Below are 17,588 nucleotides of genomic sequence, written 5' to 3'. Positions count from 1 at the left end.
GGATGGGGAGGGAGGTTCAAGAGGACATATATATACCTACGGTTAATTCATGTTGATGTTTGGCAGAAACCAACACAATACTGTAAAGCAACTATCCTTCAATTAAAAATTTAAAAAAAATGTTTTTAAAGGGCCACTCATAGAGTGTGCTGAATCCAAATGAGAAAACCAGTTTTTAAAAAAGTTAATGATGATTGCTAAGGTGTCACTTGAACCCACGTGTTTAAACATTGCTATTCTTACCCATTTTCCAGTTCACTACTGGGGGGTGGTTGGGGAGGAAGGGGAGATAAACTACCGAGGGTGGGGTGGGGAGTGAATTAAACCAATTAATAGCACTAAAACCTCCAAGTCTACACCAAGGAAGAATCACACCATGTTTAGCCAGTGAAAAGGATTAGAATTTTTTCAATATTTTAATGAGAACTTTCTCACCATCTTTAAATAGAAATGACTTCCACTTTTTACTCTGAAGCTGCTGGGCCGTCAGCACTTCTTCGCTTCCTGGTCCGCTGGGTTCAGAAGCCACCGCGTGACCAGCTCGCCAGTGCTCTTCAGGCACGTGTTGGACATGTCCTCCTCTGTTGGGAGACCCTGGGGCAGCTTCAGGGGCTTGATTCTGTGACATGAGAGGATGCTGTTAGTGTCATACCAGGTAACACATTTTAAGAAACTGCTAGAATAACAGATAACAAACCTTATCAAATGTTTAACTATTTTCAGCTTTGCATTCACTGAAGGGATATTCTTGTGAACTTGAGGAGTGTGTGCCTACAAACAAAGGAAACAACATTAGGGATCAATTTCAACAGTGCAGATGGTCCCACGTGTCAGGAAGAGGTTAAGGTGAAGTCTCCTTCTATCTAAATCAAACTTTCTAATACATTACATGAAATAATACGTTTAAACAAAAGAAATATTGAATAAGTAGGTTAAAAGTTTTAAAGGTGGAAAATTTACAGCAAATTTAAACAACACTAAAGATGACTAAAACAGGTACATACTTTTTGTAACCCAAGCATCTTTATTATATCTTTCTCCCAATATGGACGTCTTTTTGTACTTTTTATTCTGGTAACAATATGCAGTTTATGAGGTTGCTGTGGATCCCCACCATATTTTTCATGATCTCCAGGTGAAGGCCGAAAAACCTAGAAAGAAGAACTATAAATGATAAATTTTCAACATAGCTTCAATGTACCCCCAAAACTTCAAACAACTACATTATGATTTCATATCTAATCATTCTACAATCCTCATCCTCAAATTGAACATTTCTACCAGTCCAACTACTCAGATAGATAAAGTCAAAGGAGTTCATGCACTAAGAAAAACATCACATAGCCAGGGATTTTGTTTTGTTTTGATAAAGAACAAAGCAGGAGGAACCGGATGACAAATGCCAGGAGAAGGCACTGCACTATACCGATGGGCCTTGAACTGCATCCCCTACCCCATTCAAGGAGGGGATAAATATAAACTTACAATAACACATGGGTATTATTAAAAAGAAGTATGCACTGGGCTACATCCCCAAATAAGGATATATGTATAACACTATTTGTAATACTGAAACATTTAAAGGCCATATCCATATTCCTCAAGAGAATAGCTAAAAAATTATGATTATTGCATAGTCATAATTATTACATTCTAAATAAAACTAGTAATAATATAACTAAATCAGATATGATGCAAATAAATTACATTGGATTCTACTGAATTTAATGCTGCTATTAAAATAAATAAGGCTTACATTTACCACTTTTGTAGGTACTAACTTTGAAGGATGGTCACAATATACTCTTGAGCGAAAACAACCAAATTTCCACACCACAAAAAAACAAATTTCCACATCACTATGTGTAGCAGGATTCTGTATTTGCTTCATCTATACCAAACAGAGGTTCGTGACATTGTACAGTAGACAGGGATCAAGACCATCCCCATGGAAAAGAAATGCAAAAAAGCAAAATGGCTGTCTGGGGAGGCCTTACAAATAGCTGTGAAAAGAAGAGAAGTGAAAAGCAAAGGAGAAAAGGATATAAACATCTGAATGCAGAGTTCCAAAGAATAGCAACAAGAGATAAGAAAGCCTTCCTCAGCGATCAATGCAAAGAAATAGAGGAAAACAACAGAATGGGAAAGACTCGAGATCTCTTCAAGAAAATTAGAGATACCAAGGGGACATTTCATGCAAAGATGGGCTCGATAAAGGACAGAAATCATATGGACCTAACAGAAGCAGAAGATATTAAGAAGAGGTGGCAAGAATACACAAAAGAACTGTACATAAAAGATCTTCATGACCCAGATAATCATGATGGTGTGATCACTCACCTAGAGCCAGACATCCTGGAATGTGAAGTCAAGTGGGCCTTAGAAAGCATCACTACAAACAAAGCTAGTGGAGGGGATAGCATTCCAGTTGAGCTATTTCAAATCCTGAAAGATGATGCTGTGAAAGTGCTGCACTCAATATGCCAGCAAATTTGGAAAGCTCAGCAGTGGCCACAGGACTGGAAAAGGTCAGTTTTCATTCCAATCCCAAAGAAAGGCAATGCCAAAGAATGCTCAAACTACCGCACAATTGCACTCATCTCACATGCTAGTAAAGTAATGTTCAAAATTCTCCAAGCCAGGCTTCAGCAATACGTGAACCATGAACTTCCAGATGTTCAAGCTGGTTTTAGAAAAGGCAGAGGAACCAGAGATCAAATTGTCAACATCCGCTGGATCATGGAAAAAGCAAGAGAGTTCCAGAAAAACATCTATTTCTGCTTTTCTGACTATGCCAAAGCCTTTGACTGTGTGCATCACAAGAAACTGTGGAAAATTCTGAAAGAGATGGGAATACCAGACCACCCGACCTGCCTCTTGAGAAACCTATATGCAGGTCAGGAAGCAACAGTTAGAACTGGACATGGAACAATAGACTGGTTCCAAATACGAAAAGGAGTACGTCAAGGCTGTATATTGTCACCCTGCTTATTTAACTTACGTGCAGAGTACATACATCATGAGAAACGCTGGACTGGAAGAAACACAAGCTGGAATCAAGATTGTCGGGAGAAATATCAATAACCTCAGATATGCAGATGACACTACCTTATGGCAGAAAGTGAAGAGGAACTAAAGAGCCTCTTGATGAAAGTCAAAGAGGAGAGTGAAAAAGTTGGCTTAAAGCTCAACATTCAGAAAACTAAGATCATGGCATCTAGTCCCATCACTTCATGGGAAATAGATGGGGAAAGAGTGGAAACAGTGTCAGACTTTATTTTTTGGGGCTCCAAAATCACTGCAGATGGTGACTGCAGCCATGAAATTCAAAGATGCTTACTCCTTAGAAGAAAAGTTATGACCAACCTAGATAGCATATTGAAAAGCAGAGACATTACTTTGCCAACAAAGGTCCGTCTAGTGAAGGCTATTGTTTCTCCAGTAGTCATGTATGGATGTGAGAGTTGGACTGTGATGAAAGCTGAGCACCGAAGAATTGATGCTTTTGAACTGTGGTGTTGGAGAAGACTCTTAAGAGAGTCCCTTGGACTGCAAGGAGATCTAACCAGTCCATTCTAAAGGAGATCAGTCCTGGGTGTTCATTGGAAGGAATGATGCTAAAGCTGAAACTCCAATACTTTGGCCACCTCATGCAAAGAGTTGTCTCATTGGAAAAGACTCTGATGTTGGGAGAGATTGGGGGCAGGAGGAGAAGGGGATGACTGAGGATGAGATGGCTGGATGGAATCACCAACTCGATGGATGTGAGTTTGCGTGAATTCCAGGAGTTGGTGATGGACAGGGAGACCTGGCGTGCTGTGATTCATGGGGTCACAAAGAGTCAGACATGACTGAGCGACTTAACTTTACTGATACCATGATGAGTGTGTACATGTGATGTATTCTATAAATATTGATTCTAAGAATATGACCTTAAATTCTAAACGTGAATCAAACAATTCTATACATATGTGTGTGTGTTAGTCCTTCAGTCGTGTCTAACTCTTTGGGACCTCATGGACCATAGCCTATCAGGCTCCTCTGTCCATGGAATTCTCCAGGCAAGAATACTGGAGTTGGCAGGGGGTCTTCCTGACCCAGGGATCAAACCCAGGTCTCCTAATTGCAGGCAGATTCTTTACCACTGAGCCACCAGGGAACCCATATATGTGTGTGTATACATGTACACATACATACACACACCCTTAAATGCAGAAAGGTCTCAAAAACATTAAGTCGAGAGTCATACCTTTGGGGAAACAGAGGAAGGACAAAAAAAGATGTTACTTTAATCACAAAGAATATTATTCAATCATTAATTTCTCCATGGAGGATCAGGTTACATTGCTAAGTGATGAAAGCAGCTAGAGAAGCATGACAGCCAAGATGATGCACATCTTTAAAAATACATAAAAGAGGAGTACATGGAGGGTGTGGGCAGTGGTTGTCTCCAAACAGGTGGGATGAAGGATATTTTTCTAGAGCTTTTGATGAAATGTTGGGTGAGAAGAATGGTGGCAGACACAGGATGGGGTAGGCACACCAAAGAAAAGGAGAGACGACATAAAGAAATGGTGTGAGGAGCATGAAATATTCAGGAAAAGTCAGTGGTTCCATGTGAATAAGGTAGGAAAAAAAACATGAAAAGCAATGCAAGGGGAGTTAAACCAAGCTCAACTATGCTAAGTCTTTAGAAATTTCCAGAAGGCATATAAAGCTATTGGAGGTTTGAAACAATATGACATTTCAAAGATAGGCTTGGAAAGAAAACTCTTTCAAAAGAACTGGAGGTGGAGACTGATACAAAAAAAAACTCAAGAAGGACTTAGGGACATGGTTTAAGGGTCTGAATTACAGCAGCTGGAACAGAAAAGGACTGATCTAGGGACTTTGGCCAGCAAAATAGATGGATTTGTGGTGGGTGAGGGAGCAGATGGGGTTGAGACTGACTCAAAGGTTTTCAGTCTGGGAAATCAGACAGAGGATCAACTGACATCACTAATACAGGACAAGCATGTTCTTTTAGTTTGCTTATTTGGAGGGAAAGTAAGACAATGAGCTCAATTTTGGATAACTTGAAATACCTATGGGTTATCCAAGCAGCAAGGTTTAGAAATTATTTGAGAAAACAGGAATAAGTCTGGGAGATAAGCAACAGGCTACAGATGCACACTTCAGGGTCATTTCTATGAGGCTGGAAAGTTTTCACACTCACTACAGCTGGCGATCAAAATCACTGCCTTCCACATTTTAAACAAATGTTAACATCTGTACCTATCCTTTTCTTCCAGAAGTTTACAGTCTAAGAAACACGGAAAGATATGACAATGTAGTTGCAGACCATGACTTGGAAAAAAAGAGAGTTCTGATAAAAGAACATCAAGCATGTTAAGGGTATCAAAATAATCGACGGTAATACTATTTTAGCTTTTAAACAATCAGTAGAGAATGGTGGTTGCCAGAGACTGGGGGAAGAAGGTATGAGGAGTTACTGTCTAATGGGAACAGAGTTGTTTCAATTTTGTAAGATGAAGAGTTCTGGAGAGGGATGCTGGTGATGGTCACAGAATAATCTGAAAGTACTTAATATCACTGAGTGAAAGTGTTAGTCGTTCAGTTGGGTCCAACTCTTTCCGACCTCCTAGACTGTAGCTCACCAGGCTCCTCTGTCCATGGAATTCTCCAAGAAAGAATACTAAAGTGGGTTGCCATTCCCTTCTCTAGGGGATCTTCCACACCCAGGGACTGAACCAGGGTCTCCTGCATTGCAGGTAGATTCTTTACCATGTGAGCCACCAGTGAAGCCCATAATATCACTGAAGTGTACACTTAAAAAAACAGTTAAGATACTAAAGTTTATATCTTATGCATTTTACCATAATACTGAAAATTTGGAGAAAACAAAACAAAAATCTATTGAGGGCTTAGCCAGAGTTTTTTGAAACAATGATAGGTACAGACAAGTTTAGCAGAGAAGATCCAAATTAGCAACAGTTGATAGAGAGTGAAAACCAAGAGCCACAGGGACAGTCTGAGCAGGAGGAAGACAGTTTGTTTTCTCAGGACAACGGTGATATGAAAACACAAAATATTAAGGGAAAAAACCATAATATTTTTTGGAATAAACAGGAATAAACAGGTTCTGAGATGATAAAAAATCCACTACTTAAAAGGCCAGTAGCACAACTTTATTTTTAATAATTATTTACCTAAATCACCCTATGTTTAAAACTCTACCCTTCTACCTATATTGACAAATAATTTAACGTGAAAGTTTCCAATATTACAAAAACCAGTACCTTTCAAAATACAACATGTTTTTCAAAAATAGTAACAGGAAAACAAAACCTTGTTCTTACTTCATCTGGAATTCTTGACCTCGTAAATTTGTGACGAATCCAGTCTGTACAAACAAGAGGTTCCACACCTTTTGTTGCCGTCTAAAATATGACATAAAACATTTGTTTTTTAGCACTCTATCTAGTGCAGAAACCCAAACCTACTATTTTTAGGTGACGAAAGTCTATTCTTTTTGTTCTTGTGTTAGTCGCTCAGTCTTGTATGACTTTTTGCAGCCCCATGGACTCTAGCTTGCCAGGTTCCTCTGTCCATGGAGTTCTCCAGGCAAGAATATTGGAGTGGGTAGCCATTTCCTTCTCCAGGGATCTTCCCAACCCAGGGATTGAACCTGGGTCTCCTGCATTGCATTGCTTTACTGTCTGAGCCATCAGGGAAGCCCTATTCTTATCTAACCTGTAATTATTAAACATTTATCTCAACCACCTAGCTGAATGAATACATCTTATCTTACCACTAACATTAAATATTAATATAAATGTTTAAACCAGCGATTGGCAATAATTTTCTGTAAAGGAGTAGACAATAAATATTTCCAGTTCTGGGCTACATGGTTTCCAGAGCCAAGTGTCAGCTCTGTCACCGCAGGGCCAAAGCAGCCATCGACAATACGTAAACAAATCGTTGTGGCTGTGTTCTAATAAAACTTTTTCAAAAACAGATGGTGGGCTGAACCTGGCCTGTAGGTTATAGATCATCAATGCGCTCAAGACAACACATGGTAATTTACCCTTCAACAACACAATGTAAAAGAAAGTCAAAATGAGTTTCCAGTTTTCTTTCTAGTCCCAACAGTGCCATCAACTCTGGGTTCCTGTCTCCTGTCCTCTTTCTACAAGCTTCCAGTAGTATTTCTCCTAGGCTGCCAAAGAAAAAGGATTCACTGCCAATACTTCATACTAGGAAATTCCTCTGGGTAGGCAGTAATCATTCCCTCTATGCCTTCCCTGGACAGCAGAGGGCACTGGGAGAATAAGCAGGAAGGAATGGGGGCGGGGGGTGGGGGGAAGTGACGGACACAGGCTCTGATCCACCAGGAAATAATACTGACCCCTCAAGATTAATCTGAGGCTAAGGTAAGAATCTCAAGCACCTGACATTATCATCATCTAATTGCAGGCCTACCTAGACTCTGGCCCTCATGAGTAGACTAGGCTACTCCACTGCAATTTCTAAAAGAAAGACCAGGAGGAAATACATGAAAGTACAAACATAAATCATCTCTGGGAAATTGTTTCTCTTCTTTCTGTGTTTCTACATTTTTCTAATTTTCTAAGATTGAAAATGGACTCTCTTTAAAATTGAAGGGAAAAAAATCTAAAAAGATTAAGGTGAACAAAGCGGGGATCAACACTAGTCTTTTTTTACCAGCAAGTTCTCCAGGAAAAGGTCTTTTGTGATTTCAATTCTTTAGGGATAAAACAGCAAATAAACCAATTAAAATCAACTCTCAACATTAAAAAAAAGAAAAAATATATAAAGAAACTTAAAAATTTAACTTGCCTGTATGTATGGGGAGGGAGGAGGGAGGAGGGTTCAGGATGGGGAACACATGTATACCTGTGGCGGATTCATTTTGATATTTGGCAAAACTAATACAATTATGTAAAGTTTAAAAATAAAATAAAATTAAAAAAAAGAAAAGCGATTAAAAGTTCTTAAGGAATAGAAAAGCAAGACAACTGAAAAAGATAATTACTGAAAAGAAACACTTACTTGTAGTCTCCCTGGGGGCCTCTGAACTATTGAGCGCAAAATCCCTGCCATGGATGTGGTGGCTGTTCTCCTTAGAGGCTGTGAGAAGAAAAAAACAGATCTGTGGGTCACGTATGCTTTGGAAACGGATAGCTCCCTCATTTCTGTAGTAACAAAAAGCTGAGCAAATTGAAAAGCTGGATGTTTAACAGTACAATCTTGGTTGTTTTAATACAATAAAGACAAGAATTAAGTTATAATAAATGTTTTAGTCAGAGTTCAAGAAAACCATAGGCAGTAATTATACATTAACCATGTACCATTTTCACCAAAAAGTTAAACCCTAAGTTGATCTCAACAACAAAAATGGGCAGTGGAGGTTACTATCATTCAAAAAATCTTCAACAGGGAGGGCAGATAAAGAATGCTTTCCTCTAGTATAACAAAAAAAGAAAGAGCTGGAAAGGACTGAAGAAATCCCAACCCCTAATTGGAACTAATGACCTTCTTACTTTATTTATATGGAAAATGAATCCCAGAGAGGTCAGTCATTTCACCCAAGAGCCTCCAGCTTCAGGGTACAACCGAATCAGGTATTCCTGGTGGTCTTATGCACTTTAATTTCTGACTTAAGAGGATGAAGACGAGATCTCCTTATTGACACTGAGGGCAGGAATACCTGCATTTTTCCGTTTGTCTTCTCACTGTTTTACCTCTGCAGACATCTTCCTGTGCAGATCACTACTTCAAAGTTGCCAAATGCTAATTAAAATATTTGACTTCTGAAATTCGTTATCAGCAAAGTTATGAATGTTGTTCTGTTTCTAATTAACCTTAGCAAATGTACATAATGTCATAATCTGATAGTATTTGACAGTACTTATGTATATAATGTTTCATAAGCATTTTTAATAAGATTTGTACTTTTAAATTTAGTATATAATAAAAAGATGTGTTTGAGTGTCAAAAAAAAAAAAGAGAGAGTATATGGTCTGGAACCTAATTCTTCTATTACATTTTCATTAAATCCTAATACCTTTCTGTTAAGAACAGTAGGATGCTCTTTTTTGCTTATTTGCATTTTAAACTATTCTTAATGAACATGCACTGCTTTTATAAAGTAAAAGTCACATTTATTTAGACAGAGAACAATTATAACCTAGTATACTGACTTAAGGGCTTCCCTGGTGGCTCCCTTTGCCAAAGGGCAAAGAATCTACCTGCAATACAGGAGACCTGGGTTCGACCCCTGGGCTGGGAAGATACCTTGGAGAAGGAAATGGCTACCCACTCCAGTATTCTTGCCTGGAGAATTCCATGGACAGAGGAGCCTGGTGAGCTAGAGTCCATGGGGTCACAAAGAGTCAGACATGATTGAGTGACTAACACACACACACACACACACACACACACTGACTTAAACTGAACGTAGAAAGATTAAGTTCATGAACTACATGCATTAATATATTTTGGATACGTGACTTAATTCATATGTTTCAATTCCGCCCCCCCCCCCTCCCCACCCCACCGCCTCCAAGAACAGAAAGAAAATAACACCTATCTTGCAAATGAATTATTCTAAAAACATCTAGAACAGTACTTGGCACATCAGAAGCCCTTAATAGATAGTAACTTTTACTATTATAAGATCATTAAGTTATTACAAAGCTATAGTAAGAGTACCCTAACCTTATGCCAAAATAAAGTAAGTGCTGTATTTCAATGTCTACCAGATTCTGGCTCACTCAAGCTCTGCAGGTTTTTCCTGTGGTGTGGAAAAAGCAATGAAGTTGGGAAATTAATACAAGATGTCCCCCTAAAAGGGCCTGACTTCAGAAAAATTATCAGCAACTGAACCAGTATTTCAAAATTCTGTATCAGTTTTAGAAGAGCTAACTACTATATTCTGAGTGCCCCCAAAGCAAAAATTTTGTTTTATTCATATTCTATACTTGTGGCATCTAGCACACCATCTGATAGACTGCAGGTACCCAGGGTTTGTTGATGCATGTCTGAATTAATTAATGGGTTTCATCCATGGTCCACTCAACCGAGAATTCAGAAGTAAATCAGAATTTCATAACCATCATTCAGATTTTATACTTCAAACATTACAATACAGCACAGCAATTTCTACTTCAAATTATCCAGTTTGCTTGGCTGGCTGTTTAGATCCTTTGTATCAAGGCTTCTTTAGAAGAGATGCTTACTCCTCCAGCCCTCCAATCAAACAATCTAAATTATTTTCCCTACCATACTTCTTCCTCCAAAGTTAAGTATTTTCTTAGGTACTAACAAAGATAGTAGGTACCTAAGCACAAAGTTAGGTACTAATCCAATTTATTTAGCTTGGCTCTTTGTTAAATCTTTCTCTTATTTAGATTCCAAGCAAAGTGTCCTAATTGGCCTTCCCGCTTCTATTCTCGGAGAAGGCGATGGCACCCCACTCCAATACTGTTGCCTGGAAAATCCCATGGACGGAGGAGCCTGGTGGGCTGCAGTCCATGGGGTCACTAAGGGTCAGACACAACTGAGCGACTTCACTTTCACTTTTCACTTTCATGCATTGGAGAAGGAAATGGCAACCCACTCCAGTGTTCTTGCCTGGAGAATCCCAGGGACAGGTGAGCCTGGTGGGCTGCCGTCTATGGGGTCGCACAGAGTCGGACACGACTGAAGTGACTTAGCAGCAGCAGCAGCAGCAGCAGCTTCTATTCTAATTTCCCCAAGGTCTTTTCCCTACAGCAGCAATCATCTCACTAAATCTGAAATCAGGTAATATCAACACCTCTGCTCAAAACCTTCCAAAGAGCCAGTTTCTCATTGTTAGAGTAGGTGGTTACACACAAGCCAGAGAGGAAGGGTAGAATATCTATGTCATCCGATGACACAGGATTAGTGCTAGAACTAATATTTAGCTAAATAAAGATGTGATGGATATAGAAATAATTATAGATACATATACATACATGGGTTGGCCCTCTTAGCTGAGAGGACCTAAAAACAATGGCATCCCAATAGGAATGAGCACACCCAGTGCTAAGATCTTAGTTCCTAATAGCATTCTCTGATAAAAAGAACCAGGACTCCTTGGAGAAAAGGCTGATTACACAGCTGTAGCAAGGCATATATAAAGCATATATAAAGATAATTCTGGAGCATCTTGTAGTGCTAGAAAGGAACTACTCAAAAAAGTCAAAAATGACGGGGGTATGTCAAAGGGACTAGAAGCCAACTGAAAGAGCTCCCAGCAGCTACAGCTGAAATAATATGAGCAACAAGGTAAGTAATACAGTTTTGGCATATAACCCAAAACATAAACTAACCATGAATCCATACTGATATAAACAGATGAATAATGAGAGAGAGGGGAAAAAAAAAACTCTCTTACAGAAGAATTTCAAATAATTTATGTAGATACTCCCCTCTTAAAGAGGTGGAGAAAAGCTATCAACACTTAAGCATGGGGTATGCTTAAAGACTTTCTGCCAGAGTCAGGAAAGAAGTCGGGGTGGGCGGGGAGGAGGGAATAATGTTACACTAGAGAAATCTAACCAACACTACATCTTCAAAGTGATCAAGATTAACATCAGCTGTGATAAATGCCAAGCTGATAGCATGTACGGAATGACAGAACGAGAACAGCACTTCACCTCTATGTCTTCCTTCCAAAAACCCCTTTCATCACTCTAACAGAAAAATATCAGACAGACTCCAGTTGAAGGACATTGTACAAAATACTTGGCCAGTATTTCCTCAAATACCTGACCACCTCAAAACTGTCACGGTCATCAAAACCAAGGTAAGTCTGAGAAACTGTCATAGTCAAGAGGAATACTTGACAACTAAACATAATGTGGTACCTTGGATGGAATTTTGAAAGAGTAAAAGGACATCAGACAAAAACTAAAAAAATCTGAATGAAGTACGACCTTTAGTTAACAAGGTATTCATATTGGCTTATCAATTATAACAAATATACCACACTGATGTAAGATGTTAATAAAGGGAAATTTTGTGTGGGCAGGTGCCAGAGTCCAGCTCCAGCAGCCAGGGATTCAGCCTGAAGGGATGAGCGGTGTCGGCGAGAAACTGAGGCAGCCTCTCATTTTTCTTGGACTGCCTCTTTATTTCAAGCTTATGATTCTCTTTTATACTTTTACAAAAGCAGTAGGTCAGAGGTTTGATATTTTTAGTTCCCATGGACCCAGATTTATTTTTTTCCAGAAATCATTGTTGCCCCTCAAAAGGAGCTCCTTCCTTACCGATTCTCTTATCTACTTTTTCTCATGTGTCTTTGTGAATACACTGTAACTCATGCTAATGTCTGGGCTGCATATCACATTCCTCAGTTTATTTCTTATCTTTCTAAGGTCCTGTTTGCCCCTAGTATCCTAAGCTCACTATTTCTTAGAAAGGGCTTCTACCTAATAATATCTCTAAAGTCCCTAATTTCTATAAGCTATAGTAGAATATGCTAACACTACAGCAATCCTTAAATCTTTAGCTTCTATTTTAATTATTCCTAAGCCCTAAATTCAGCAAACTCCTTTGCCATAAACTTTTCTCACAAATGGGCTTCAGATAGCAATCCCTCACATGGCCTCAAGCTGCGGCCTGTGTGCTCACCCTGGAGCACTTTTTGTAAAAGTCCTTGAACAAATGTCAGTGATTAACTTTATGAATTACTCTTTGAGCACAGCTGCAGAAGGCTTTATGCCTTCTTATGCTCCTCTCAAAAACAATAAGCACCTTAATATTCTCTTCAGTCAACTCAGCCGAGGAAAGGGAAAAACAAGTCAGAATCACAAAGCCTAACTCCTTCATTCCCGGTCCGTGCCTGCGGAATAAAGGGAGGGGGTTTAGGGCCATGCCTCCATTTTGTCAGTAATGCCTAACGCGGCTTCCGACAGGCAGGGTATATAGGACATATTAATATCTGCATAACTTTTCTGTAAATCTAAAATTACTCCAAAATTAAAGTTTATTTACTACTAGACTGAAAACTTCTAACTTAACGCCTCTTCATTTTAGACTGGCAGCCAGTCTTTAACCTTCCACCCTGAGGATTTCATCTCCAATTATTCTCCTGCTCAGTTGCTATACACACCCGCTGCAAGAAAGCCCTGTAACTTGCCAGGCAGGCATACTCCCCTGACTATTCCCTCTACTGGAATGTTCCTGATATCCACATAGTTAATTCTCACATCCTTCAATTTCTGGCTCCAATCTCATCTTCTCAATGAGGTCTACCCTGATTCCATTATTTAACATTTTGACCCAGAGGACAATTGTCAGCACTCCCAATGTCTTTTACTCTACTTGACTTTCTTTCCACAGCCCTTAACATCTTCTAACATAATTTAATTACTTGTTAGGTTTGTCGTTTACCATCTGTTTCCACCCAATAGCATGTGAGTTCCACAAGGACAAAGATTTTAAAATTTTGTTTTGTTTTTGGTTTGCTCTGTCTATTCACAGATATATTTCAAGCATCTACCTAAGTAGCACAGCCTTGTAGCAGCCACTCAATTTTCGCTGAATTAAGTTTCACTTCCAGACTTCAGAAGGTGTGATAGTCAAAAGTCATTAACTTTCAATAAAGTAAAAGTTGTTCTTAATAATTAGGCACATAACTCTTGAAGCAATTAAAGACCTTGAAGCAATTATACTGTCTCACTGTACAACTACCTTTCTCTCGGACAGATGAAAAGCCAGGAAAATAAATGCAGGGCTTCCCAGGTGGTGCAGAGGTAAAGAATCCGCCTGCCAATGCAGGAGAGGCAAGCGATGTGGGTGCGATCCCTGAGTCAGGAAGATCCCTTGGAGTAGTAGGAAATGGCAATTCACTCCAGTATTCTTGCCTGGAAAATCCAATGGACAGAGGCTGGTGAGCTACAGTCCATGGGGTCACAAAGAGTTGGACAAGACTGAGCACACACACACACACATACACATGAGGAGTATAATCCCACTTCCATTCCATTAAAAAGAGAGAGCGATGTCTGTGAAACTCTAGAAGCCTATCAGAGAAACGTTAGCATATCTGAGGACAGAAGGGCAGGCTACCAGAGCTATTTTCTCAAACTTCCACCCCTGGTATTGTCTGATAGGTTTGTTGCTGTTGTTCTTTTACAATGACCGTACATGTAACTGTTCTTAAAAAAAGAAAACTAATTCCTTTTCTAAAGAGGCAAGACATCTATTTAATAGTAAATGGGGGTCGGGAAGGAACGCAGAACGTAGAACTTCCCTTTGAACAAACTGACATCTCTGAGGGCAAGAAATGCCTCTTTTTTGAACTCTAATGCCTACTAGGCAGCCCTCCTAAGTGCCTCTTGGGAAAATACAAAACAAAACAACGCAGAACAAGTAGCTTTGGGTAGGTGGCGATCAAGACACGGTTGCAAAATCACGACTTTTAGTAAAACGGTAATTTTTTTTTTTTTTTGCCTGCGTCCTACAGCAAGTGCGATCTTAAGTTTCTCTACCAGGGGTGGCACCCACGCCTCCTGCAGCCCAAGCGAGGAGTCTTAACCACTGGACCGTCAGGGAAATCCCAAAAGGTAAACTAAGCCAACTCCGGAGGGTTTGCGTTCTAAAATGCAGCAATTTTTAAATTAGACAATTTTGTGTCACCATTAACAATTAGTTAGGCTGACCCCAGCAGAAAGCCAAAGTTACGGATAAAACAGAAGCACAGAAAATGCTATAACACCCTTTCCCGCCAGACTGCCAGGCCGGGGACGCTCAGCCCTCGAGCTCCAGGAAGCGGGGCTCCTCAGGCCGCTTCCCGGGATCCCTCAAACCGGGAGACGTGATCCAGGCGGTAAGCGGCTTTTCGGGAGACCAAGGGCCAACCCTGGCCGCAGGCCCATACAGCTTACTGTGACCCGTAAACCCAGAACTGGATAGACAAAATCAATCCTCTTCTGCATAGGGTTCCCAGATATATGCTCCTAGCAAAAATGCAATACCTTCAGCCACTCACTCCCCACTCACCAGCGGTTGCTAGAAGTCTCTCAGCCTTAAGTTAACCACTGAGAACAGGAGCCGAGGAAGGACCCAGAGTGCCACACTCAAACTCGGCCGTAACAGTGCGTACACACAGCTCAGCACTTTAGTTCCTGCCGACTCTCTCCCACTCCGGCACCATAAAAAGTGAGCGCAGAGGCGTCACGTGACCGCGAGCAGGCGCGCCGCAGACCCACCCACCAAGAAACTGGAAGAAGCTGACAGTAGTTTCGGAGATTATGTCGAGGTCCAGCCTGGCGCAGGACCCTGGGAGCACAGCTGCATTGACTGTGTTAAAGCGGGCGTTAGATCTGGAGTCCGAGTCCCGGGGCCCGCAGGCTCTGGTGTGTTACCAGGAGGGGATCGATCTGCTCCTGCAGGTTCTGAAAGGTGAGCAGTGAGCCGGGGAGCCGAGACTGGAGGAAATGGAGTTGCAATCCGTCTTGCCTGAGTGGGAATGAAAGAGTTAAAACGATTCCTTTCGCCGCGAGACAGCAGTGAAATACAGAAGATGGGGTATTCTACAGGACAGGGGGACTGGTTTCTTTTATATCTTTATTAGATTGATGTCGTCAGTGAAAGAGAGGTTACTGTTCTAGAATTTTAAGAGGTAACTAGACGTAATAGTTAGAGAAGAAGAGAAGAGAAGAAAGAGAAGGCAATGGCACCCCACTCCAGTACTGTTGCCTGGAAAATCCCATGGACGGAGGAGCCTGGTGGGCTGCAGTCCATGGGGTCGCGAAGAGTCGGATACGACTGAGCGACTTCACTTTCACTTTTCACTTTCATGCACTGGAGAAGGAAATGGCAACCCACTCTAGTGTTCTTGCCTGGAGAATCCCAGGGACCGGGAAGCCTGATGGGCTGCCGTCTATGGGGTCGCACAGAGTCGGACACGACTGAAGCGACTTAGCAGCAGCAGATGTAATAGTTGCCTTGAAGCGACTTGGGTTTGAAGGAACTGTATAAACATTTGGGGATCAATTTAGGAAGATTGTATATGGAACAAGTAGCAATAAAATTATTAACTTTGTTAGGTAGTATGGTATTTTTCAAACTCTTCTTAATTTTAGGGGTGAAGACTAACATGTTTGGAAAGGAATTATGATGTCTGAATTTGAACGTTGAAGCAAATATGACAAAATGCTATCAGTTTTTAAATCTAGGTGATAGATAATAAGATCATTACACCCTTTTCCTTATTTTTCTCATTAAACATTTTCATTATAAGTTTAAAAAACTAATAAGGGCCTACTGTATAGCACGGGGAACTCTACTCAGTACTCTCTAATGACTTGCATGGGAGAAGAATTTTAAAAACAGTGGATATATGTGTGTGTGTAACTGATTCACTTTGCCATACCCATGAAACCACCACGACAGTCTAAATCAGCTAAGAAGTATTAGTTGCTCAGTCATGTGGGATTTTTTGTGACCCCATGGACTGTGGCCTGCCAGGCTCCTCTGTCCATGGGGTTTTTCAGGCAAGAATACTAGAGTGGGTCTTCCTGACCCAGGGTTTGAGCCAGTGTCTCCTACATCTCCTGCATTGGCAGGTGGGTTCTTTATCACACTATACTCCAATTTAAGTTTTTTCATTAGAAATGGATATACTGAAATTTCGTGTAAGAAATGTATAGGATTGTGAGAGTTAAGACTTTCTGTTACATGGTCATTAGTGTTGTTGTTGTTCAGTCGTTCAGTCATCCAGTCGTGTCCGACTCTTTGTGACCCCATGGACTGCAGCATGCCAGGCCTCCCTGTCCCTCACCATCTCCCAAAGTTTGCTGAAGTTCATGTCCATTCCATCAGTTGATGCCATCCAGGCATCTCATCCTCTGATGCCCTCTTCTCCTTCTGCCCTCAATCTATCCCAGCATCAGGGACTTTTCCAATGAGTTGGCTGTCCGAGTCAGATGACCAATTCAGTGTTGTGAAGTAGCTCAGTCGTGTCTGACTCTTTGCGACCCCATGGACTGTAGCCTACCAGGCTCTTCCCTCGATGGGATTCTCCAGGCAAGAGTACTGGAGTGGGTTGCCATTTCCTTCTCCAGGGGCTCTTCCCAACCCAGGGATCAAACCCGGGTCTCCCGCATTGCAGGCACACGCTTTAATCTCTGAGCCACCAGGGAAGCCCCTAGAAGTACCCAAATAACCTTAACATCGAGCACAATCCCTTGCAGCTAATAAACATGTAATTATATATTAATTGACTTAAAATGAGCCCCTGCTCCCCATCCTCTTGTGTTTCCTGTCTGGCCCAAGATCTCCCCTCTATACCTTTCTGCATGCATATTTCTGATATGTTTCGGAAGCTTTGAGACAGCAGAGGCTGGTCTTCAGTGTACAGTGCTTTTCTTAGAACTCTAAAACCCTACCTTGGGCAGGGACCATTTGATGACGGTGATAATAAGAGTAGCTATCATTTATAAGTCTTGAGTGGTAGGCAGTATTCAGAGCACATTAGAAGCATGATCCCAATTCGTCCTTACGGTTGCCCTATGAAGTATGAGGTGATGTTG

The 17,588-nt window shown here is 40.8% G+C and overlaps 2 protein-coding genes across 6 annotated transcripts in view; one reads left to right on the top strand and one right to left on the bottom strand.

Annotated features, from left to right (window-relative positions):
- Positions 1-397: 397 nt before the first annotated feature.
- MRPL30 (mitochondrial ribosomal protein L30) lies at positions 398-15,356 on the bottom strand. Of its 5 annotated transcripts, none has more exons than XM_061431645.1 (7): positions 15,055-15,146; positions 13,744-13,916; positions 8,074-8,151; positions 6,360-6,440; positions 1,005-1,151; positions 698-771; positions 398-619 (listed from the first exon to the last, which is right to left on the bottom strand). In XM_061431645.1, the coding sequence occupies exons 3-7, from the start codon at positions 8,122-8,124 to the stop codon at positions 487-489; spliced, it is 486 nt and encodes a 161-aa protein (XP_061287629.1). In that variant the 5' UTR covers positions 8,125-8,151; positions 13,744-13,916; positions 15,055-15,146; the 3' UTR covers positions 398-486. The 5 variants fall into 5 exon arrangements, with proteins under 5 accessions (XP_061287629.1, XP_061287631.1, XP_061287630.1 ...); XM_061431647.1 differs by having other exon boundaries at positions 15,030-15,141; XM_061431646.1 differs by lacking the exons at positions 13,744-13,916; positions 15,055-15,146 and adding an exon at positions 15,268-15,356.
- The window catches only part of MITD1 (microtubule interacting and trafficking domain containing 1), a 16,019-nt gene continuing 13,736 nt past the window's right edge, over positions 15,306-17,588 (top strand). The window contains exon 1 of the mRNA XM_061431644.1: positions 15,306-15,456. Coding sequence (XP_061287628.1) covers positions 15,306-15,456 — 151 coding nt within the window. The remainder of the gene's footprint in view (positions 15,457-17,588) is intronic.

Source organism: Bos javanicus, chromosome 11 (assembly GCF_032452875.1).
Source record: "Bos javanicus breed banteng chromosome 11, ARS-OSU_banteng_1.0, whole genome shotgun sequence".
NCBI classification, from domain to species: domain Eukaryota; kingdom Metazoa; phylum Chordata; class Mammalia; order Artiodactyla; family Bovidae; genus Bos; species Bos javanicus.
The sequence above is the reverse complement of the archived record's forward strand: the minus strand, read 5'-3'. Positions and strand labels throughout refer to the sequence as shown.